Source organism: Salmo salar, chromosome ssa06 (assembly GCF_905237065.1).
Source record: "Salmo salar chromosome ssa06, Ssal_v3.1, whole genome shotgun sequence".
NCBI classification, from domain to species: Eukaryota; Metazoa; Chordata; class Actinopteri; order Salmoniformes; family Salmonidae; genus Salmo; species Salmo salar.
Genome location: NC_059447.1, coordinates 36,685,788 through 36,711,949, shown reverse-complemented (window position 1 = coordinate 36,711,949; position 26,162 = coordinate 36,685,788). Strand labels below are relative to the sequence as shown.

General features: G+C 41.3%; 1 protein-coding gene across 1 annotated transcript; it reads left to right on the top strand.

Annotated features, from left to right (window-relative positions):
* The first annotated feature begins 10,959 nt into the window (after window positions 1–10,959).
* Window positions 10,960–16,298, top strand: LOC106607198 (shiftless antiviral inhibitor of ribosomal frameshifting protein homolog). The gene is made up of 9 exons (XM_014203906.2): window positions 10,960–11,239; window positions 11,708–11,843; window positions 12,474–12,523; window positions 12,694–12,753; window positions 13,077–13,118; window positions 13,262–13,417; window positions 13,646–13,749; window positions 13,841–14,001; window positions 14,183–16,298. Exons 1-9 carry the CDS (start codon window positions 11,213–11,215, stop codon window positions 14,398–14,400), a joined length of 954 nt encoding a protein of 317 aa, XP_014059381.1. The 5' UTR covers window positions 10,960–11,212; the 3' UTR covers window positions 14,401–16,298.
* The last annotated feature ends 9,864 nt before the right edge of the window (window positions 16,299–26,162 follow it).

Here is a 26,162-nt window from a genome sequence, read left to right as displayed (position 1 = left end):
ATGTGCCGGTTAACACGACACCAATCCCGAGTTTGACAATAGCCAGTGAAAAATCAGAGCGCCAAATTCAAAACCACAAATCTAATTATTTCAATTTCTCAAACATAGGACTATTTTACACCATTTTATAGATACACTTCTCCTGAATCGAACCACGTTGTCCGATTTCAAAAAGGCTTCACATCGAAAGCAAAACATTAGATTATGTTAGGAGAGTACATAGACACAAATAACCACACAGCCATTTTCCAAGCAACTAGATGCATCACAAATACCCACAACACAGCTAAATGAAGCACTAACCTTTGACAATCTTCATCAGATGACACTCCTAGGACATCATGTTACACAATACATGCATTTTTTGTTCGATAAAGTTCATATTTATATCTAAAAACAGCATTTTACATTGGCGCGTGACATTCAGAAAATATTATCCCTCAAATACTGCCGGTGAATCAGCACAACAATTTACAAAAATACTCGTCATAAACGTTGATAAAATATCAAACTGTCATTCAAAGAATTATAGATGAACATCTCCTTTATGCAAACGCTGTGAAAGATTTCAAAAAAGCTTCATGAGGAAAGCACACTTTGCAATAATCTGAGTACTGCGCTCAGGAAAATACACTAGGCAATACAGATACCCGCCATTTTGGAGTCATCTAAAATCATAAATAGCATTAGAAATATTCACTTACCTTTCACGATCTTCATCAGAAGGCACTTCCAGGAATCCCAGGTCCACAATAAATGATGTTTTGTTCGATAAACTCCATAATTTATGACCAAATAGCTCCTTGTTGTTAGCGCGTTAGCGCGTTGTTAGCGCATTTAGCTACTCCAAATGTAGGAAGCGGCGGAAAATGTCACGACGAAAAGTTTAAAAAAGTTATATTTACGTTCATTCAAACATGTCAAACGTTGTATAGCATCAATCTTTAGGGACTTTATCACTTAGAACTTCAATAATATTACAACCGGACGATTCCATTGTCTTGAAAAACGTTTTGGAACACAGCTACCTCTCACGTGAATGCGCGCCAATGAACTGATGTCCTTCCCTGAGTCACCAACTTCCCCACCTTCTTGTTCGCTCTCTGTTCATCATAGAAGCCTCAAACAACTTTCTAAAGACTGTTGACATCTAGTGGAAGCCTTAGGAAGTGCAAAATGAATCCTGAGTCACTGTGTGTTCGATAGGCAATGACTTGGAAAGATTCCACGCATCAGATTTCCACTTCCTGGTAGGATTTTTCCTCAGGTTTTTGCCTGCCATATGAGTTCTGTTATACTCACAGACATCATTCAAACAGTTTTAGAAACTTCAGAGTGTTTTCTATGCAAATCTACTAATAATATGCATATCCTAGCTTCTGAGTTTGAGTAGGAGGCAGTTTAATATGGGCATGTATTTCATCCGAAAGTGACAATACTGCCCCCTATGCGATTGGTGTCGTAATTAATACAGCTACAGCAGGCTATAGTTACAGCCGTTATAAATGGCTATAGTCTAGCGGTATACTAACCTGTAGTGTGGGAAATAGCGCGCAGTTGCGACGGTGCAGGTATATGTCCCACGTATATGTGTAATCTAATACAGATATATCTAGGTAAAGATTGCCAATTTAGAGCAACGTCTAAACATGTAGGTTATTCTAACCAACACTAAAGCAAAGTGAACAGTCACATAACAACGACCGAGCAGCGGCTAGCCCGATGACCTAACTGGGTCATGTCATTTTGCAAACTGTGGCTGCTCTACTGGGAGTTGTAGTTCTTTGTCGGCAATTTACATTAGGTTTTAAATCGTTGGTTTAGGAGAAGGGGCTGGTGATTCCGTGATTCAGTTCGCTTAGATGTGACAGAGTGGAGGGGACGGGTGGGGTGGGGGTTGTGCTACATTGGTTAAAGAGGGGATGGCATACAGAGTATTGGAGATACAGGAATTGGAATGTGTAGGAGGAATAGAAATACAGTTGAAGTAGGAAGTTTACATACACTTTGGTTGGAGTCATTAAAACTCGTTTTTTAACTACTCCACAATTTTTTTTTAACAAACTATAGTTTTGGAAGTCGGTTAGGACATCTACTTTATGCATGAGACAAGTAATTTTTCCAACAATTGTTTACAGACAGATTATTTCACTTATCACAATTCCAGTGGATCAGAAGTTTACATACACTAAGTTGACTGTGCTTTTAAACAGCTTGGAAAATTCCAGAAAAATTATGTCATGGCTTTAGAAGCTTCTGATAGACTAATTGACATCATTTGAGTCAATTGGAGGTGTACCTGTGGATATATTTCAAGGCCTACCTTCAAACTTAGTGCCTCTTTGCTTGACATCATGGGAAAATCAAAAGAAATCAGCCAAGACTTCAGAAAAATTGTAGACCTCCACAAGTCTGGTTCATCCTTGGGAGCAATTTCCAAATGCCTGAAGGTACCACTTTCATCTGTACAATCAATAGTACGCAAGTATAAACACCATGGGACCACGCTGCCGTCATACCGCTCAGGAAGGAGACGCGTTCTGTCTCTTAGAGATGAACGTACTTTGGTGCAAAAGTGCAGATCAATCCCAGAACAACAGCAATGGACCTTGTGGAGATGCTGGAGGAAACAGGTACAAAAGTATCTATATCCACAGTAAAACGAGTCCTATATTGATATAACCTGAAAGGCCACTCAGCAAGGAAGAAGCCACTGCTCCAAAAACGGCATAAAAAAGCCAGACTACGGTTTGCAACTGCACATGGGGACAAAGATCGTACTTTTTGGAGAAATGTCCTCTGGTCTGATGAAACAAAAATAGAACTGTTTGGCCATAATGACCATCGTTATGTTTGGAGGAAAAAGGGGGAGGCTTGCAAGCCGAAGATCGCCATCCCAACCGTGAAGCACGGGGGTGGCAGCATCATGTTGTGGGGTGCTTTGCTGCAGGAGGGACTGGTGCACTTCACAAAATAGATGGCATCATGTGGAAGGAAAATGAAAAGGATATATTGAAGCAACATCTCAAGACATCAGTCAGGAAGTTAAAGCTTGGTCGCAAATGGATCTTCCAAATGGACAATGACCCCAAGCATACTTCCAAAGTTGTGACAAATGGCTTAAGGAAAATAAAGTAAAGGTATTGGAGTGGCCATCACAAAGCCATAGAAAATTTGTGGGCAGAACTGAAAAAGTGTGTGTGAGCAAGGAGGCCTACAAACCTGATTCAGTTACACCAGCTCTGTCAGTAGTAATGGGCCAAAATTCACCCAATTTATTGTGGGAAGCTTGTGGAAGGCTACCCAAAACGTTTGACCAAAGTTAAACCATTTAAAGGCAATGCTACCAAATACTAATTGAGTGTGTGTAAACTTCTGACCCACTGGGAATGTGATGAAAGAAATAAAATTTGAAATAAATCATTCTCTCTACTATTATTCGGACATTTCACATTCTTAAAATAAAGTGGTGATCCTTACTGACCTAAGACAGGGAATTTTTACTAGGATTAAATGTCAGGAATTGTGAAAAACTGAGTATAAATGTATTTGGCTAAGGTGTATGTAAACTTCCGACTTCAACTGTATGTAGGAATAGGGGTAACGTAATAGTTAACTTCTATAACCCCTGCAAACCTCTCTTGTTAGCAAAGTTAAAGGGATTGATAGGATGTGTAGGGGTAGAAAGCTAATACGGTGTGATTTTTATACTCTTAATGAAGACCACAATGGGAGTACAGTTGAATAATGTATGGATATCAGGGGATTAGTGTGTGTTAATGATGGGAGGGGGATGAGAATCAATGTGGTGAGTGGTAGAGAGTCATGCTCTGACTTGGCATTGGTATCTGCAGCGGTGGCAGGGAGGTGTGTATGAATGGGAAGTGATGAGGAGTGATCATTTTCCAGTTAGATGTAAGGTGTGTGCTTGTGTGCTCGTGTGCTCGTGTGTGTGTGTGTGTGTGTGTGTGTGTGTGTGTGTGTGTGTGTGTGTGTGTGTGTGTGTGTGTGTGTGTGTGTGTGTGTGTGTGTGTGTGTGTGTGTGTGTGTGTGTGTGTGTGTGTGTGTGTGTGTGTGTGTGTGTGTGTGTGTGTGTGTGTGTGTGTGTGTGTGTGTGTGTGTGTGCTGGAAACGGTGTTGGAGGGCCAGTAGGAGGCACCCTTTCCTCTGGTCTAAAAAAATATCCCAATGCCCCAGGGCCATTGTCCTGTGTAGGGTGCTGTCTTTCGGATGGGATGTTAAACGGGTGTCCTGACTCTCTGTGGTCACTAAAAGATCCCATGGCACTTATCGTAAGAGTAGGGGTGTTAACGCTGGTGTATTGGCTAAATTCCCAATCTGGCCATCATGGTCACCTAATCATCCCCAGTTTACAATTCATCCCCCTCCTCTCCCTTGTAACTATTCCCCAGGTTGTTGCTGTAAATGAGATTGTATTCTCAGTCAACTTACTGGGTAAAATAAAAAAAGAACATAAGGTGGTGCTTTGAGAAAGCTAACTGGAAGATATTAGTACCTGTGTGAGCGTGTGGGACAAAAGTGATCAATGGAGGGGTCTGTGAAGGAGTGCACCGAGGCAGTAATGTCTGTAATTATATCAGCTGCCGATGTGACTGTTCCAGTGTGTATCATGAAGTATCAAAGGAAGAAAGCGATGGCCAGAAGAATGATTAAGACAGTGAAAGGGGAGGCATGGTGTGAATTTTGCTCCACTATTGGTTTAGGGGCCAAAATTGGTGAGGGTTAGAATTTTTTTTTTAAATGATTGGGAAGGGTTAAACTGCTGAAATTCCAGTGTTGGTAGAAGGAAACGTCACAGCTGTATCAAGTGAAGAAAAGGCAAACGTCCTAGGAGGTGTTAACAGCGGTTCATAGATGTGAGCAAAAGTATGATGAGAGTAAGAGGAGACGTAGGGAAAAGTTAAAGGAGCATGGAAATGTCTTAGAGAGAAAAGGAGAGTCAGGAGAAGCTATGGATGTTTGAGATGCCAAGGGTGTTGGGAGGGCTGCGGGCTGCGGGCAGACTGCTCCTGAAGATAGGGTGTGTTATGTGATGTTTAAGCATGCACCAGACAGTGTGTTGGAAGCAGTGTTGGGGTTGTATAATAAGGTGTGGAGGACTGGGACATCTGTATAACTGGATCATGGACATCCTGTTCGATTGAGTCATACGGGTGAGGGTGGGGTCTGAATTGTCAATGTGGTTTGAAGTGGACAATGGTAATCCTCAGAGAAGTGTGGTTAGTCCGGTGTTGTTCACCCTAATGATAGATTACATATTTAAGGAGCTGAGACAGGGAGTGGGTGTGGCCTTGTATGCCGATGATTGGGCTGTGTGGAAGAGAGGTGGGAATGTGAAATATGTGATGAGGAAGTTGCAAGAAGTTGCGGGAGAAATGGAAGATTGTTCTCTAACATGAGGGTTTAGAATGTCTGTGGCCAAGCCCTGGTTTATGGTGTATTCTAGGAGGAAGGCTAAAAACGTAAGACTGAAAATATATGGTCAGGATATAGGTACACTCTTGGAAAAAAGGGTTCCAAAAGGGTTATTCGGCTGTTCCCATAGGATAACCCTTTTTGGTTCCAGGTAGAAATATTTTGGGTGCCATGTAGAACCCTCTGTGTATTGGGTTCTATAGTGCATTTGGAAAGTATTCAGACCCCTTGACTTTTTCCACATTTTGTTACGTTACAGCCTTATTCTAAAATTGATTATATTGTTTTTTTCCCACTCAACAATCTACACACAATACTCCATAATGAAAAAGTGGAAACAGGTTTTTAGAAGTAATTGCAAATTTAAAAAACAGAAATACCTTATTTACATTAATATTCAGACCCTTTGCTATGAGCTCAGGTGCATCCTGTTTCCATTGATCATCCTTGAGATGTTTCTACAACTTGATTGGAGTCCACCTGTGGTAAATTCAATTGATTGGACACGATATTGAAAGGCACACACCTGTCTATATAAGGTCCCACAGTTGAAAGTGCATGTCAGAGCAAAAACCATCAATGAGGTTGAAGGAAATGTCCATAGAGCTCTGAGACAGGATTGTGTCGAGGCACAGATCTGGGGAAGGGTACCAAAATGTCTGCAGCATTGAAGGTCCCCAAGAACACAGTGGCATCCATCATTCTTAAATGGAAGAAGTTTGGAATCACTAAAACTCTTCCTAGAGCTGGCCACCCGACAAACTGAGCAATCGGGGGAGAAGGGCCTTGGTCAGGGAGGTGATTAAGAAACTGATGGTCACTCTGACAGAGCTCCAGATTTCTTCTGTGGAGATCGGGAGAACCTTCCAGAAGGACAACCATCTCTGCAGCACTCCACCAATCAGACCTTTATGGTAGTGGCCAGACGGAAGCCACTCCTCAGTAAAAGGCGCATGACAGCCCGCTTGGAGTTTGCCAAAAGGCCTCTAAAAGACTCTCAGACCATGAGAAACAAGATTCTCTGGTCTGATGAAACCAAGATTGAGCACTTTGTCCTGAATACGAAGCATCACGTCTGGAAGAAACCTGGTACCATCCCTACGGTGAAGCATGGTGGTGGTGGCAGCATCATGCTGTGGGATGTTTTTCAGCGGCAGGGACTAGGAGACTAGTCAGGATCGAAGGGAAAGATGATTGGAGCAAAGTACAGAGAGATCCTTGATGAAAATCTGCTCCAGAGTGCTCAGGACCTCAGAGACTGGGGAGAAGGTTCACCTTCTAACAGGATAACGACCCTAAGCACACACCCAAGACAATGCAGGAGTGGCTTCGGGTCAAGTCTCTGAATGTCCTTGAGTGGCACAGCCAGATCCAGGGGAGAGAGGGAGAGGGGGGAGAGAGGGAGAGGGCCGGCCATTGCATTGGGGAACGTTCCTCCATGGCTGTTTCCTAAACCAAGTGTAGATGTGGACATGATTGAGGGCAGGAGAGAATTGGGTGACGTGAGACGGTGTGTAGAGTTTTTAATGATATATGCAGATAGTTCAAAGGATCCAGTCAGTGGTAGGGAGGGGGCAGGGGTGTATATCCCAGATTTCAATGTTAGTGTATGTGAGCGGTTAACTGATTATGTATCAGTGTATGCGGCCAAGTTGATGACCATGATTATAGGTTTGAGATGGGTGGAGGAGGTGAAACCACTCAGAGTGGTGATCTGCTCTGATTCGGCTGCAGTGTTGGGCAGTGTGAAGATGGGCAGGTCGGATAGGTTAGACTTGTTTAGTGGAGATGATGGTGCTGTTAATGGGATTGGAGAGGATGGGAGTGGTGGTGAGCTTTAGCTGGGTTCCCGCCCATGTGGGTGTGGAGGGTAATGAGAAGGCCGATGTGGTGGCTAAGAGTGCTGTGAGGAGAGAGAGGGGTAGATATTCAGGTCCCGCTAGGCCATAGGGAAGTCAAGTCCTTGATCCAGGCAAAAGCGTTCGATCTTTGGCAAAGGCAGTGGGATGCTAGTTTTAAGGGGAGGAAAATGGTTTACGTGCACCGGTCAGTAAATAAAGAAGTGGGGAGTATGGGATGTAGGAGAAAGGAAGCTGTGTAGAGTAGACTACGGTTTGGGCACACAGGTTTGAATGCCACGTTGTGGATGATAGGGAGACATGAAACAGGGCTGTGTGATGAGTGTTTAGTGGACGAAACAGTGGATCATGTGTTGATATTTTGTGAACTGTATGACGTACAGTACCAGTCAAAAGTTTGGACACACCTACTCATTCCAGGGTTTTTCTTACATTGTAGAATAATAGACATCAAAACTATGAAATAACACTTATGGAATCATGTAGTAACCAAAAAAGTGTTAAATTCTAAATAAATCACAGACAGTGTCACCAGCAAAGCACCCCCACACCATCACGCCACCTCCTCCATGGTTCACGATGGAAACCACACATGCAGAGATCATCCGTTCACCTACTCTGCATCTCAGAAAGACACGGCGGTTGTAACCAAAAATCTCACATTTGGGCTCATCAGACCAAAGGACAGATTTCCACTGGTCTAATGTCCATTGCTCGTGTTTCTTGGCCCAAGCAAGTCTCTTCTTATTATTGGTGTCCTTTAGTAGTGGTTTCTTTGCAGCAAATCAACCATGAAGGTCTGATTCATGCCGTTTCCTCTGAACAGTTGATGTTGAGATGTGTCTGTTACTTGAACTCTGTGAAGCATTTATTTTGGCTGCAATTTCTGAGGCTGGTAACTCTAATGAACTTATCCTCTACAGCAGAGGTAACTCTGGGTCTTCCTTTCCTGTGGCGGTCCACATGAGAGCCAGTTTCATCATAGCGCTTGACGGTTTTTGCAACTGCACTTGAAGAAACTTTTCCAGATTGACTGACATTCATGTCTTAAAGTAATGATGAACTGTCATTTCTCTTTGCTTATTTGAGTTGTTCTTGCCATAGTATGGACTTGGTGTTTTACCAAATAGTATACCACCCTTATCTTGCAAAACACAACTGATTGGCTCAAACACATTAAGAAGGAAAGACATTTTACAAATGAACTTTTAACAAGGCACACCTTTTAATTAAAATGCATTCCAGTTGACTACATCATGAAGCTGGTTGAGAGAATGCCAAGTGTGCAAAGCTGTCATCAAGGCAAAGGGTGGCTACTTTGAAGAATATAAAATATATTTTGATTTGTTTAACACTGTTTTGGTTACTACATGATTCCATGTGTGTTATTTAATAGTTTTGATGTCTCCACTATTATTCTACAATGTAGAAAATAGTAAAAAAAATAAAGAAAAACCCTTGACTGAGTAGGTTTGTCTAAACTTTTGACTGGTAATGTAGATAGGGAGAGAGTGTGAAACTGTTAGAGAGGCTGGACGGGGTTGGAGTTTGGGTGGTGTAGTGTAGTGGGGGGAGTAAATGGGAGGGAAGTGATATTTCACTTTCTTAGACGAACAGGACTAATGAAGATAATGACATTTTGGTAGGCTGTGACTGGCCTTACACTCCAGTACAGTAGGTGGTGGTGTATGCACCTTAAAAGTTGGATGCGATCCGCCAATCCAATCCCAAAGAAGAAGAAGCAGAGGGGGCTGGTTGGAACAGTTCACTTGAAAGGGGTTCTGAAGAGGAATCATGGAACAAGAACAGGAATATTGGGACAGGGACACAGAAATGTGGATTTCTGAGGAGGAATGGAGGTGGAAAAAGAGGAAGAGGTGGTTGAAGAGAATGAGGAAAGCAGAAGTTGGATTTGAATCTGAGGAAGGCAATAAAAATGATGGGGTGTTGAAGATGATTGGTGTCAAACAGAGTGAGCCATGAGCCAGACTGAGTTCTAGAGGAGAAATTTAAGTGAATGAGAGTGAGTTAAGTGAGGTGGAAGGTGTGGTGAAGAGCTTGACATTGTTGAACATGATAAAAATAATCTACTGTAGTTAAATAGGAGTGACATTTTTGGAGAAAGTGGACCCTTGCCATTTGGCAGATCCATTTGTGGTTTCAGGATGGGTGGGAAAGGAGTTGGGTGCAGTAGAATCCGTGAAGGTAACCTGAAGTGGACTTTTTCTTTTTGTTTATGTTTCTTCTGACCAGAGGGAGCAGGCGCTCCGTGTCACGCAACTTGGGTCAAGATCTGTTTCGTGCTTTGCTCTTCAGAACAGGGCACCATTGAAAGGAGTGATTTCTGAGATAGCGTTAAGTGTGGCGGTGGGGCAATTGAAGTTGAAGATTCCTGCTGTTTGTGAAGCCCGCCGTTTGGTGCGACACAGACCTGGTGGGGAGCGTGGTGAAACAGAGGAGTCACTGTCAGTCCTTTTGAGTTTTGAGTCAGAGTCTATACCCGACGTGGTCATGTTAGGATATATCAGTTATCCTGTTTGAGCTTTTGTGGCAAATCCGCTGCGCTGTTTCAGGTACAATGTTTATGGTCATGTCACAGCAGTGTGTAGGAGGGAGATTCCAAGATGTGAGAAGTGTGCAGGAAGGCATTGGACAGAGGATTGTGTAGTTTTGGTAAAGTTGTGTGTGTCAACTGTAGTGGTGCCCATGTTGCTGGGGATCGGAAGTGTCCGGTACGAGAGAGGCAGGTTGAGGTGGTCAGAGACTAGTGCAGAAGGTGTTGTATGCTGAGGCAGTGAAGAAAGCAGAGGCGGATGGGTCAAAGGTGAGGAATCCTGAGAGGATCCCAGTGAGTAGTAGATCTGTGTCAGCACAGAGGGAGAGGCCATAGTGTTTTGAGCTTCTTTGAGGCTGCCTTCTTAGCGTTCACAGCAATGGTTATCAACTGTACCGCAGAAATGAAATGTAAATCACAGAAAATAGATGTTGTGGTGGCTGCCTCAGAGAAGTATTTGGTTATATGAGATTTGAATTCAGAAGAGTTACAGGGTGTGTTGAGTGGGGTTGTCCCGTCCTCCCAGGCCGTTGGCATGGTGTAGGAGCAGATAGGGTCAAAGTAGTGGAATGGGGTTGTGGGTTTTTTAATGAGTGTAGCTGGCAGCTGGCTATATGAGATTTTTTTTTTAAAATGAAATGAAATAGTGCTATATAGTTGTAGGGTTGATTGGTGGTGAATGTGTGTGTGTATATATATGTTATTTTTGTGTATATATTGTGAATATATATGTTATTTTTTATATATATTTTTTTTTACCCGTTTTTATTTTTGTTTAACGTGATTGAACATACACTACCGCACAGTAGGTGGCGAAATGCACAAACAAAATGTGCAAACGCCATGATACCAAATAATAAGAAGAAGAAGAAGTAGCGGGAGCTGGTAGTGTGCTCATTGGTTGGTGTGTGTTGGTTTTTACTGTGTGTGGCGTGCGTGGGCGTCTGTGGACGCGTGGTACGTATGACCAGTCTAATGATACGTTCAAAACAACTCGGAACTGGGAACCCCGAAATCCGACTTGAGCGCGTTCAAAACAAATGGGAACTCGCACAAAAAAAACGAGGTCCGGCTGGGAAAATTTGATTTGAACGGTCATCCAACTCGGAATATCAACTCGGGAACTCGGGCCTCTTTCGCGAGCTCCGACTTTTCGCCCTAATGATCCCTGACGTAATGACCTGACATCGTATTATTCAAAGTTCCCAGTGGTTTTGAACGCTGCATTGTATCAAAGTGAAAGTTGTTAACGTTAGTCAACACACTGCAACTACAGCGCTACAAGGAAATAGATCGATTGTTGCAACATATGTTACCATAGAACGACATATACAAGGATAGAAAAGGCCTAGACGACAATAAAATGAGCTGTCTGCAAGATGAATTTGAGGTAGGCTACGGTAAACTTAGTTTTCATTTGGCCAATAACACTGTTTTATATGGTCAATTTGAATGCGCCTTTCTTGTTTGTATTGTAGTCCTACGGATCCAAAGTTCAATTTGTGTTTTGGTCGATGTGAAACTTTTAACGTTGGATAACAATTATGTTTTTTATTACATTTCTCATACGTTTAGCCTAAACCTAAATAACGTCATCAAACACTATGGCGTTATTACACTTTGTAAGTAGGCCTATGTTGTTAGCGAGGACAGTCAAGAGCAGTGTGTTTCATTGTGCGTTGTGTTGTGATCTGTTTTTGAATAAACCATGCCCTTAGGCTGCATTTGCTGCAATGTTCTGTCGATCTTCCTGTTGAATGTGCCCGATCTTCTATTTTATTTACAACATGATTGAGACCAGTCTGTTTTTGTTTTTTTTAGATTCTTATTGTCCTTTTTTATTTGTCTGTTAACTCAGCTGGAGAAAAGTGTCAGGCGGTTCAGGGAGACATTCCATGGAAAGATAGCGGTGGAAAAGGCAACCTTACTGATGAGACGCTATGCCAACAACCACCAAATGGTCACCTGGGCAGTTATACTGAAGAAAGGCAACGGTAAAGAAATGGTTTACAGTAAATGCAAACCCCAGTCATACCACCATAGGAAACCCTATGGAGTGTTTTCCAAGACAATGGGTCCGGTACTAAAAAGCTTGTTCAATGGTTATTGTCCATTAAATGTGCCCCTTAGTCAGAACTAAGATTCATCTGTCCTGGAAACTATCCCTTAAAGTGGCAATCTGCAGATGCTACATCCATTTGTTGGACTTATGCATTTATGATATGTATTCATTGATTCTTGTACCCCCTCAGAACCCAAAATATAAGCTAGTTTTACTCCATTGTTTGTGAACAAAGTAAATGTAAACAAACACTATATAGCGTCAAAACACGGTTAAAACTATCATTTTTATATCATGGATGGTCAGTCCTTGCATCCACAGCTCTGTGTATACATTTAAAAGTGGCTACATTTCTCCAGCCCCATCTCTACATTTTTTACAGAAACAGGGGCGGGGTAGACTCTTTGTTATTGTTTCAGCTGCTGATTTCCTCTTTAACCTCTCTATTCAGACATGGTCTTTGGTGGTTTAACAACCATACCTTTTTTATTTGCGTTAAAGGGTTGGCCATGTTGACAATCTAATCTCTGATTCTTCCTCTTTCTCTACTCTTGCCGTGCAGAGCTGGATGATGAGGACAGAAAATGCTTACAGACGGATCAGGCTGTCAAGGTTACATTAATACATTCCATACTATTCTCTGTCGCATTGTGTGTGTCTCTTTGGCTTAGGGGTGTATCCAGGCTGGTCTGTATTTCTTTGAACATGTGGTCTTTGTGCTCATAAACATGATAGTTCAGTTGTACCCTGACCCTTGACCCACCTCTCTATCTCTCTTTCAGAATGTGGTGCAGAGACTCACAGCTGAGGACAGGGAACCTCAGGTCCCTCCTGCACAGCAGGTACAACGCAGTCACAGTGTTAGTTAGTCCCTCTTTCGTTAGGTTAAAGAGTCAATGTTCATCAGAAGACATCTGGATTTCAGCATAATGCAAAAACCTCTGTTGATTTTGAAGTTCCATATTCCATAACCATATTGGTAATGGTTAATAACACATTGGGAATAGATTTGTGAGCTATTATAACAACACTGTTCAAGGGCTGAAAGAGGGAATAAAACTCCTATCATATTACATTGGTCCTATATCCAATCTGATGATCAGGTTGGTAAATTGGTTGCCTTGACTATTTCATATTCTATGACTTACATTTGTCTTCCCTACAGCCCCGAGGTAGCAGACAGCCTGAACACGATAACGATATCAAGGTCAGTCATCAACAGGCTTTTTACCCGACTTTACTGGTGGGGAAAGAGATTAAGGGTTAAGTGGATGGCTAAGTGAAAGGTGTGTGTGCGCATGAGTGCGTCCCTGCCTTTATGTGTGTGGCTCGTGTGTGTTGCGTCTTCAGGAGCTGGGAGAGCGTCTGCGGGTCCTGCCTCTCACTGAGAAGAACAAGAGAATGTTTGATAATGCCCAGCGCCATATCACCCCCTCTGTCCTGCACCAGTTTGCCTGCCAGACCTGTGACAAGGACTGGTGGCGTCGGGTACCCCAGAGGAAGAGGGTAATGCTCTTTCATACATACCCACCTGGTATCCACCGTGGTCTTCACACATTGGTACACTCTGTTTGATATGCATGCAAAACCCATGCACAATAGTTCAAACGTATTTCTCCCTGCCTGTGTCTGTAACGGTGTTCCTGTTACCTTGTTACTTTGTCTTAGGATGTGTATTTCACATGGCCAGTTCATCTACTAACTGGGGCCTCCGCTGACTGTCATCTCTCCTAGGTATCTCGCTGTCACCTGTGCAAGAAGAAATATGACCCTGTCCCTTTAGACAAAATGTGGGGTATTGGAGAGTTCTGCTGCACCAAATGCACACGCTCCTTCAGGTAAACGCTGGAGCTGTCCTGTACATGTGTGATTATGAGAAATGATACAGGTTATTTAATCTCTATGCACTTGGTTTGATTTGTCCATCAGGGGCTTTGGGAGGATGGATTTGGGCTCTCCCTGCTACTCCTGCCGAACTCTGGTAATCCCAACAGAGATTCTCCCTCCACGCAAGGGAGGGGTAGGAGTAGGTGGACCCAGAAAACCTATCCCACACAGCTGCCTCGCTGAGGACTGTTACAACAGACAAGGTTAAACTGCGCACACACATACACACACACACACACACACACACAGGATTGCTGTACAGTGCAATGTACTGTGGTTTGTAGAGTGTGTTACTACAAACAAGCACCACCAGATGGCGTCCTTTTACATGTCTGTCTGGCTGCTGGCTCCAGCCAACTAACTGGCCTTGTACTTCCATTCCAGAGCCCCATGTTGCTGGGACAGAGTGTGTCCACCCCCGCAGTCGCCAGAGGAACAGGAAGCCTCGCGTGGTCAATCCCAGCTCCATCCACATCAGCTCCGGCTCCACCGTCAACACCTGCCTGAGCCAAGGAAGCCTGGAGAACCTGTACGACCTCATCATGGATGACATCAGAGAGGAGAGTGAAGATGACAACAGTAGTGGTAGCAGCAGCAGCTAGAGCAGCACTGATGTTACCAGTGACCAACAGTCGTGAGCAGCTTCCATGCTTCCCCAATGGTGCTTCCAACGATCAGGATATATCGCTTATCTTAGGTTCACATTCAGTGTAAGGATGGCATCTCATAGGGCTACTGACATAGTATTGGTTCTACTTTCCTTTCATTTTAAAAACCATGAAAATACCGCTCGACATTCACAACAGTCAGATGATATAAGTGAGATGATATAACTAGTTTCATGTTTTGCTTTTGGCTTTGTTTATGCTTATTGAAGTGTTGCCACGTGTTGTTGCTGCTGCTTTGTTAATGTCTGAATGACAAGGGGAGATTGACCGCACTGGCTACTGCCCAAAATTCTGACTTTACTTTTGGTTACCTATTCAGGAGTTAGCCTTCCAGTAATGTGTGTGTTCAAATAGATTTGTCATATCAACTTGAACAAGAATATATTATAAAACACAAATAATGCATTTTGGTCCCCCCCCCCAAAAAACCCCCCACAAATAATGCATTATGAAATCTTACTATTATTAATTTTCAATACGACTCGGGTTCAAATCAAATTGTATTTGTCACATGCACCGAATACAACAAGTGTAGACCTTACCGTGAAATGCTTACTTACAAGCCCTTAACCAGCAATGCAGAGTTTTTAAAAAAATAAGAAAATATTCAAAAACGTAACACAATAAAATAACAATAACGAGGCTATATATAGGGGTTCCCGGTACCAAGTCAATGTGCGGGGGTACAGGTTAATTGAGGTAATATGTACATGTAGATAGGGGTAAAGTGACTATGCATAGATAATAAACAGCAAGTAGAAGCAGGGTAAAAAAGGGGGTCAATGCAAATAGTCCGGGTATTTGATTAACTGTTCAGGAGGGCTTATGGCTTGGGAATAGAAGCTATTAAGGAGCCTTTTGGACCTAGACTTGGCGCTCTGGTACCGCTTGCCGTGCAGTAGCAGAGAGAACAGTCTATGATTTTTAGGAGGAAAAATCACAGACATGCCACTGGATTTTAATATATCACTGTAAATAATTTAGAAGATACTTGTACACCAATAAAGCACAATTTATTCTGTTTGTTTAAGAATAACCTGAGAAAAACATTTACAGTGGGGTTCAAAGTTATTGATAAAGATTGACAAAGATAAGCAATATTGACTTTATAAACTAAAGAATTAAAAAACTGAGCTATATTGTATGCGGGGGAAAAAATGAGGAAATTATTATTTTATACTAATAATACAATTCCTCAGAGAAAGAGATGTTGTTTAACAAGTAATATTTTTTTTCCTCTCAAAAAGGTAGTGGTCAAAATTATTGACACCCCTAAAGATTCTTATAAATAAAATAGTCAAAAGTTTTGTATTTGGTCCCATGTTCGTAGCACACAATGACTACATCAAGCTTGTTACTACAAACTTTTTGGATGCATTTGCAGTTCGTTTAAGTTGTGTTTCAGATCATTTTGTGCCCAATAGAAATGAATGGTAAATAATGTATTGTGTCTTTTTGGAATCACTTTTATTGTAAATAAGAATAGAATATGTTTCTAAACACTTCTACATTCATGTGGGTGCTACCTCGATTGCGGATAATCCTTAATGAATCGTAAATAATGATGAGGGAGAGAGTTACAGAGGGACTAAACTTGTAGGTATAACATTGGATGGTCTACATGTACATACTACCTCAATCAGCCTGACTAACCGGTGTCTGTATGTAGCCTCGCTACTGTATATAGCCTGTCTTTTTACTGTTGTTTTATTTCTTTACCTACCTATTGTTCACCTAATACCTTTTTTGCACTATTGGTTAGAGCCTGTAAGTAAGCATTTCACCTGTTGGATTCAGCGCACGTGACAAATAAACTTTGATTTGAATTATCATTGGATGGTCAATTATCATATTGACTACGTTTTTGTGAAGATGGGGAGGGGTATGTCCCATCTTGATTACTGTCCGGTAATATGGTCAAATGAAGCATAGAAAAACCTAGCAAATCTGCAGCTGTTTAATAACAGCAGCACGCCTTGCCCTTACCGTGCATTCGGAAAGTATTCAGACACCTTGACTTTTTCCACATTTTGTTACGTTACAGACTTTTTCTAAAATTGATTCAATTGTTTTTTTCTCATCGATCTACATACAGTACCCCATAATGACAAAGCAAAAACAGGTTTTTAGAATTTTTTTCTCATTTATAAAAAATACAAAACTGAAATATCACATGTACATAAGTATTCAGACCCTTTACTCAGTACTTTGTTGAAGCACCTTTTGGCAGCAATTACAGCCTCGATTCTTCTTGGGTATGACACTACAAGCTTGGCACACCTGTATTTGGGGTGTTTCTCCCATTCTTCTCTGCAGATCCTCTCAAGCTCTGTCAGGTTGGATGGGGAATGTCGCTGCACAGCTATTTTCAGGTCTCTCCAGAGATGTTCGATCTGGTTCAAGTCCGGGCTCTGGCTAGGCCACTCAAGGACATTCAGAGACTTGTCCTGAAGCCACTCCTGCATTGTCTTGGCTGTGTGCTTAGGGTCGTTATCCTGTTTGAAGGTGAATCTTCGCCCCAGTCTGAGGTCCTGAGTGCTCTAGAGCAGGTTTTCATCAAGGATCTCTCTGTGCTTTGCTCCATTCATCTTTCCCTCAAACCTGACTAGTCTCTCAGTCCCTGCTGCTGAAAAACATCCCACAGCATGATGCTGCCACCACCATGCTTCACCGTAGAGATGGTGCTAGGTTTCCTCCAGACGTGACGCTTGGCATTCAGGCCAAAAAGTTCAATCTTGGTTTCATCAGACCAGAGAATCTTGTTTCTCATGGTCTGAGAATCTTTTAGGTGCTTTTTGGAAAACTCCAAGCGGGCTGTCATGTGCCTTTTACTGAGGAGTGGCTTCCCCCTGGCCACTCTACCATAAAAGCCTGATTGGTGAAGTGCTGCAGAGATGGTTGACCTTCTGGAAGCTTCCCCGATCTCCACAGACGAACTCTGGAGCTCTGTCAGAATGACCATCGGGTTGTAGGTCACCTCCCTGACCAAGGCCCTTTTCCCCCGTTTGCTCAGTTTGGCCAGGTGGCCAGCTCTGAGAAGAGTCTTGGAGGTTCCAAACTTCTTCCATTTAAGAATGATGGAGGCCACTGTGTTCTTAGGGACCTTCAATGCTGCAGAAATGTTTTGGTACCCTTCCCCAGATCTGTGCCTCGGCACAATCCTGTCTTGGAGCTCCTTGGACAATTCCTTCGAACTCATGGCTTGGTTTTGCTCAGACATGCACTGTTAACTGTGGTACCAAATCATGTCCAATCAATTGAATTTACCACAGGTGGACTCCAATCAAGTTGTCGAAACATCTCAAGGATGATCAATGGGAACAGGATGCACCTGAGCCCAATTTCGTGTCTCATAGCAAAGGGTCTGAATACTTATGTAAATAAGGTGTTTCTGTTTTTTATTTCAACAATTTCTAAAAACCTGTTTTCGCTTTGTCATTATGGGGTATTGTGTGCAGATTGATAAGGATTTTGTTAAATCAATTTTAGAATGAGGCTATAACTTAACAAAATGTGGAAAAGGGGTCTGAATACTTTCCGAATGCACAGTAACTGCATAACATCAACAACATGCATGCCAATCTTTCCTTGTTGAGGGTTAAAGAGAGATTAAAGTATTCTCTTGTAGGTTTTATGAGAAATATTACAGATTGTCTGCATAATCAAATAACATACAGCTCAGACACCCAAACGTACCCCACAAGACAGGGGACTCGTCACAGTATTATACAGAGCCATGATCGCATGGAACTTCCTTCTATCTCCAATTAGTCAAGCAAACATCAAAATGACCTAAAAATGTTTTATAAAACAACATCTCATGTCACAATAGGGACTGTGAAATGACGCACACTGACACACTCTAACACAGTCTAAGGCACTGTGTTTCAGTGCTAGAGGCGTCACTACAGGCAGTGTGGTTAGATTCCATGCTGTATCACAACCGGACTTGATTGGGAGCCCCATTTGGAGGCGCACAATTGGCCCAGTGTTGTTCGGGTTTGGCCGGTGTAGGCCGTCATTGTAAATAACAATTTGTTCTTAACTGACTTGCCTAGTTAAATAAAGGTAAAATAAAAAAACAACACACATTCTTTAGTTGTATTGTTTGTATATCGTTGTATTTTACATTTGTGTGACCGTTCTTGTCTATCAGTGTATCAGTGATTTGTTCCTTGTCGTGTTCTATGTTTTTGTGTGGACCCCAGGAAGAGTAGCTGCTGCTTCAGCAAAAGCTAATGGGGATTCTAATAAACCAATAAAACCAGTAGTCACTCAGGATTTTCTGACACAATACATTAATTACCATTCATTTCTATTGGCCACAAAATAATCTGAAACACAACCAAAACAAACTGCAAATGCATCCAACAAGTTTGTAGAGTCACAAGCTTGATGTATTCATTGTTTGCTAGGAATATGGGACCAAATACTAAACTTTTGATTACTTTATTTTTACGAATCGTTAGGGGTGTCAATAATTTGGACCCCTACCTTTTTGAGAAAAAAGGTGTTACTTGTTAAGCAAAATCTAATTTTTTTTAGCAATTGTATTACTATATTATATAATTTCCCACTTTTTTTGAGCATACAATATAGCTCAGTATTTGAATTATTTATTTTATACAGTCATTACTGCTCATCTTTATCAAGGGTGTCAATAATTTCAGACCCGGTGTTCACAGTCTTTGCCCTTGGGAAATAATATTTGTTTGCCAAATTGAAGCATATGGAAAGCAGTTAGGAGCTTGGAAATGCCTCAGGGATTAATCTATTTACAAGGTTATCTTTTCCCTGAAGAAGGAGTAAAAGTTTATTGCTGATTTATAAATGATCTATAAAATAACATAGTTATATCGTTATTACTTTAATTTAAATGGCACCACAGTATGTGTTACCCTGATATCTTCATATAATAAACAGAAGGTTGGACTAAATAGCAAGATCCTGCTGAGCATTGAATACACAACTCATTCATTGACTCAATACAGTGGCTTGCCATCCCATGTGTGATTTAACACTGCTTATCTTCCAATGTGACAGTTATAGTTTAGTGAAAAGGGGTTGACTTGATTATAAAGCCCACAGTGCGTCAGTAGTTTACCACACAGTAGCTAGTGGTGTGGAGAGGAGATTAAGGCGGGTGCCTCTCAGTGACTCGCTCTGTGTACCTCACAGCTCAGTCTGGCAGGTAGTGAGATCTAGCCCATCTGTGACACACACACGTTGCAGTGGAGAGCGAGTGTGTACCATACGGCAACACACCAACTAACTGACTGATGCTTGATTTGAGTTTAACTGCTTTCCAATCAGTCGAGGACTTTAGAGGAAACATGCCTCAAAGACACATGCTGGTCTCTCAGGCAAATGATTGAGTCAATCCATCATTGAGGGAAATGCCCAGTCATATTAATGACGTACTCATTGGAGTAAGCTCTCGTACTACATGATTCCATATTTGTTATTGCATAGTTTTGATGTCTTCAATATTATTTTACATTAAAAATAAAGCCTAACCCTTGAATGAGTAGGCGTGTCCAAACTTTTTGGACTGGTACTGTATGTGCATAAATATGATGTAGCACCAGGACTATACCCGGAAGAAGACAGCTTGTCTGTGGAAACGGTGGTTATTAGGTTATTAAATGATTGCGTCTAGAGTGTGCGGCTCTCCTTTTCTTTTTCAAGTGTTCTGCTCTGCCAGCCATCACCTAAACAGGTGTGCGTTTCTTTCGCCTCCAGATAGCACCAGTATTACCCTTGCTAGACAAGGAATTACAGAATATTTGTAGACACATTTCTGTGGAGGCGGTTATGAGCAGTGACATGATGGTATTGTCGTTTCTTTTTGTCTAGAATTCATATGGACAGTAGCAGGCTAATTTATGCCCTGTCCGTTTGGAGAGTGGTGACAGTGTTTCTCATCAGGACACTCAGATCATCTGAGGACCCTCCTTAGATCACATCCTCAATCAGCCTTGGTCTAGTCTGGTCTAACTCATCTCATCTCTCTGCATCCTCTGACCCTTCCCTCATCACTCCACGCCTAAACATGGCCAGAGATGTCTGACTACTTTCAATCACCACAAAGTGTCAGAGAGAAATGTCTTAGCTCAACTAAATGTTCCTTTCTGTAGATGTGTGCCTTGATGAAATGTTGGCATCTGGGAGAGTTATGCTAAAAGCACAAACAAAGATGATTACCAATCAAATTGAATGTTTTATTAACATAAAATGAATACCTTGATAGTTGATGGTGGACCGTTTAACTGTATTATTGACATTGACCAGGAGAGTTATGTGAAAGCCATTGGTCCAGTTATAAATTGGTTTCGGACTGATTTAACCGGTCGAGACATTTTTGTCACCCTTGGTGAACATAACTCATAAAACATAAAATACAAATCACATGTGGCGTTCCACAAAGTTCGATTTTGGGTCCGGTACTGTTCAGTTTATATATGTTACCCCTTGGCAGCGTTATCAGAAAGCAAAGCATTGATTTTCACTGCTACACAGACGATATACAACTTTACATTTCTGTGTCACCAGAGGGTTTTAGCTCCACAGATAAGTCATTAGACTGTGTTAGTGATTGAAATACTTAGATGGCTCACAACTTCCTCCAGCTGGGGTGCTTATTGTTGGAGCCAAAGCACAGAAAGAGAATCTAGTTGCACATTTTAATTCAAGGTCAGTAAAGTTAAAACGAAAGGTAAAAAACCTAGGTTTTATTTTAGATTCTGAACAAAATATCAAATCACACATTAGGAATGTGACCAAAATAGCTTTTTAACCACATAAGGAACATTGCCAAGGTGCGGCCGTTTCTCTCTCAGGCTGATACAGAGAGAATCATCCATGCTTTTATTACAAGCAGGCTTGACTACTGTAATGCTCTCCTGTCTGGTCTACCCAAAAAAAAACATTGGTCAACTGCAAAGCATACAGAACGCTGCAGCATGGGTACTGACCAAGACCAGGTCGAGAGCACACATTACACCAGTTTAAGGTCTCTGCACTGGCTGCCTGTGAGTTTTATAATTAATTTTAAGATTATTCTATTGGTTTTTAAATCAATCCACGATTGTTCATCCCAATACATGTCAGACATGCTTTTAAGTTATGTGCCCAGTAGGTCCCTCAGGTCCTCTGGCACTGTCCTTTTAACTATCCCAAAGCCTAGGACCAAGAGGCATGGAGAGGCAGCCTGTAACGGGTGTCGTATGAAGTAGACCAAGGTGCAGCGGGAAAATGTATATTCACCTTCTTATTTATTATAAAAGAAGGAAAAACCAAAAGAAACACGTATGGAAAAACAAACGCCACTAAACAGTCCCGGCCGGTGCTCCACAATTCCCATTACCAAAACACCCCTATACATAGGACCTTCAATCAGAGACAACGAGGAACAGCTGCCTCCAATTGAAGGCCAAATAAATAAACTAAACATAGAACTAGAAAGACTAGACTAGAACATAGAAATAAACTAACATAGAACATAAACCAAAACCCCAGAACACTCTAATCAAACACCCCTCTACAAAACACATAGCCCAACAAACCCCGAAACACTCTAAACAAATACCCCCTGCCACGTCCTGACCAAACTAATATAACAAATAACCCCTTTACTGGTCAGGACATGACACAGCCTTTAGTTATTATGCCCCCAGCCTCTGGAACAGCCTCCCATAGAACCTGAGGGGGGCCAAAACTAAGGACATATTTAAAAGAGATGTTAAAACGTCTTTAAGCTTTGCTTTTCCTTAGGGTGCTTTTTAGTTGTTCAGTTTGTGTCATTCTTTAGTTTGTTTATCTGACGTTTATTGTGTAGTAAATATTTCAGCTTTTATTTCCGTAGGTTATTCATTTTTTTCTTCCTGTAAAGCACATTGCGTTGCATTCCATGTCTGAAACGCTTGATTTGATTTGATTTGATTGGTGGAACAGGAGAGATAACACTAGGGACTAATCATGCTCTCCCTCAGGAGCGTTTTAGTTGGCAGTGTGACACTCCAGACTGAAGGCAGAAGTGTTGAGAAGGAACTGACATAAATTCTCATCCTAAGTGGCTTGAAGTCAATCTAACCTATGCATTCCTCGGTACCTGTAATAGAAATGACTGACATGTATCGCCCAGGTGGGATGACTTTTCAATGAGGTCCAATTCTAGGAACACTTTTTTACTCATGAATACCCTCAGTTATAAGATGTGGGTAGGGTTGCGTAACAATCCAAATTAGCAGGCTAATTTCCGATTTAATTACAATAACTAATAAAGAAGCTTTCAAGTTGACGCCAGATGTTGAAAACATGAAGACTGACATTCTTTATTGCTATTTATTGCTCTTTGTAGATGGGTTGCCTGACAATGTCACAAAATTATGTGCGCGCATCGATGGGCAGAATGCTGTGTGTTTTATGGTTCTGAAAGGTCAGATAGCTGGGGAAAAAACGACTAAACAACGTGGCTGCTATGTCTCCATCTAATTTGGCTGATCTCTTGAGCTGTGATAGATATGATAAACACAACACAGCTATGTTACAAAAATGTTGTTTCAGTTATACGGCTGAAACCGAACTGTAAAACAAAAAATAAAGATGACTAGACTAAACATTTATTTCAGTTTTTTATCTTCCAGAAATATGTAATTATCTCCTGATGACATCAACAATGTCCATTGATACTGACCCTTATGACTTCAATGGAGAATGATTTTCAAATGGGTCTGATTTTCAAAGCAGCTTGATTACAGACATTTGAGCTTCTATCATGTAATTCTGTCAGGTTCTATATAACCTCTCACCTGTATCAACCGTTCTCCTTCAATGATACATTCATTTTATTACATACACTTTCTTTGTTTTTATCAATCATATTAAAAAAGTAAATCCTGTCAAAGACGCTAAGTTAACTTAACTTCCCAGCCAGCCTGATCTTCCTGGCACATATTCACACCTCTAGACATGAGGCAGCAACATGCCTGAGATTGACTGGCTACTCAGTGAGACCTGCCATTTCATTGAAACTACCTCGGTGGCCTGGGTAGGATTGAGCTGGATAGAGCAGCAATCTAATTTTACAGATTCATCCCTAGAGTTGACCCCAATGTCCAAAAAGACAATGAGGATATTAGGGACCTTTGTGACTGGCTGGGATATTGAATGCAAAACACATGGCTATGTGCTGATTGAACCGCTCTTGTCACGCACATCCAATAGCACCTGTACTTCAGCCTGGAATTGGTATATCTGTCATTAGAGGGATGATATAACCAACATGTGTGTAGCATGTTATTTTGTTCTTTCTTGTGGTGTATATCCAGCCAGTATTTTAATGTATGTATTGTATGTGTGTATTAACATAGACCTTAGCCTATGCCTGCTATGTGACACATGCCATAAAACACATGGAAGATGTAGGCCTACATGCTACATGCAGATCTGCCACCAGAGGTGTCATGCCCATAAGGGGCACAGGGGAACGTGCCCCCTCAGATGTGTCCTGGGAAAAAAATTCAAGAACATTACATGTTTTTGTTTAATTTGTTGTTATTGTTTCTCTGTAATACTACTAGACACCTACATATGTAGGATGTTAATTTGAGGCAGTTTGCTACAGCAGGAAAATAATCCTGCAGCAATAGGAAATAGGAATTATTATGTGGATTATAATTAATGCAATTTTTGTAAGGGATGAGACATTTTTCGAAAGGGAAAATCAAGTCTGTTATTTCAAAGTGGAAATGACAGACTTCAGAAACCTTTTTAAACCTCAAATACACTACAAGTTTTACATTTCCTGCATTGCAGAAAAGTTATGCTGCAACAGGGTGATCAAATTACGTTTTTGGAAGCAAACCACTCGATTTCATCCATACTTTATATCGGCATCGAACATGTCACCCTCCCTAGGAGAGGGGGTGACCTCGACAATTTATTGTTAAAACGTGAGGCTGCCTGGATCTTTAATTTAAATACACTTGCTCCCTTCGGTCTTAACGTAGACTTTTATCTGAAGCCATTCTTGTGATTATTGTGATTTTGCTATTGTAAATGTTTTTAGGCCTATGTAGCCAAATTGTATCTATGATCGTATGCTATCCATTCATGTTTTTGGTATGTTATTTTTATATCTGAGAATTAACCAATGATATCAGGCCAGACACCTTTGTGTGTCCTTTGACACGATGTGAAGACAGCTTGTCTGTCAAAACGTTGGTTATTTGGTTATTAAATTATTGCATCTGAGCTCCTAGAATGTGCGGCTCTCCTTTAATTTTTCAAGTAATCAAATTAAGATCCTACATCTGTAGCTATTTTATGAAGTTGGCTTTAGCTAGCCCAGATATGTTCCCAATTTCTCAACCTCAAAACTAGCTACCAAGAAGACATTTCAGGCTATCAAGTTAGAGTAGCTTGTCTAACTATCTCAGCTGGCATGCCTGCTGGCAAGGTTGGTAGACTAGAAAAGCAAGCAATTACTAAGTGTACTGAATAAGACTCATTCATTTCAATATTTTACTGAGATTTTAGTAGAAATGCAAAGTAGCATATTTAGTTTCTTTTAAAAAAAAACACACCAGTCAGTAGGATACAGACAGCTCAAGAGGTATGATTAAATATGCAGAAAAATAACCATGTTGTCTTTACATAGAATTAAGCATAACGCTTATGGCTCTAGATTGCAGAAAAAAAGCTGTTTCAGATGGTTGAAAAATGCTAAATTCTCCAAATTGGCAAATATCGGAATTATTGCTGATAATGAACAAAGCAATGTTATACATTCCTAATTAATGACATAATTGCGTTCTGGGTTTATTTTGTAAATTAGCTTTTATGATTTTATATTTATAGCCCTTCTCTGGCCCACCCACCAGCCATCCTTACATACTTTGTGCCCCCTCAGGTTTTTGGGTTGCATGACGCCCCTGTCTGACACAGAGATAGAAAGAGGGAAATTACCAAATAAGAACTGTTAAGATCTAAGAAACTTTTTTTAATACATATATTCATTAGAGAGGGTTTGATTTGTCCAACATTGATTCCATTAGCATTTTTTCACCAAGTCAACTGCAACTGCAATATATATTTCTTCAATAAGTCATTGATTATTGTGCTAACCCAATAGTACTCACCTCTGAGTGTTCTGCCCTCATTGGATGATCATTTATCCAGAGGTAAACAATTCGAACACACCATGTAAAACAAATGGGTTGAAAAAAACTACACATGCATCATGAGAAAAAGGTCAGATGGCTTTAGACAATCGTGAGTTTGCTCACCAGTTGCGCACAAAGCTATGTCAAAAACAATATTTATTCTCATAAAAATGCACATATGATGCTATATGGAGAGAGGGGCGGAGCAAAACAATGGAATATATATTGACCACAGCGCTACGGATTGACAGGCACACGAGAGAGACCACACTATAAAGCCCGTTACAACTTTGGCTTTGCTTAATAGATATCTGTTTGTTTCAAACAGAAGAAACACCTGCAGCCTATCATCTATTCCCTAAAATTGACCGACATGGACATTTTAAAGTTTGTGGTTTTGATTGTTGCAGTGTTTGCGCAGGTATACGGTGCCCTGGGAACTCCAACCAGCGACGATGGAGATATTTGGTCGATTGAAAACTGGCAGGTAAAACGCACGTCCCTCTTCTGAAGTGCATAGCTAGTTGGTTA

Excerpts from the sequence above, each read along its gene's own strand:
- LOC106607198 (XM_014203906.2), top strand. The coding sequence starts at position 11,213 with ATGAGCTGTCTGCAAGATGAATTTGAG. Across the intron at positions 11,240-11,707 it reads GTCTGCAAGATGAATTTGAG|CTGGAGAAAAGTGTCAGGCG; the intron begins GTAGGCTACGGT and ends CTGTTAACTCAG. Across the intron at positions 13,418-13,645 it reads GGGTACCCCAGAGGAAGAGG|GTATCTCGCTGTCACCTGTG; the intron begins GTAATGCTCTTT and ends CATCTCTCCTAG.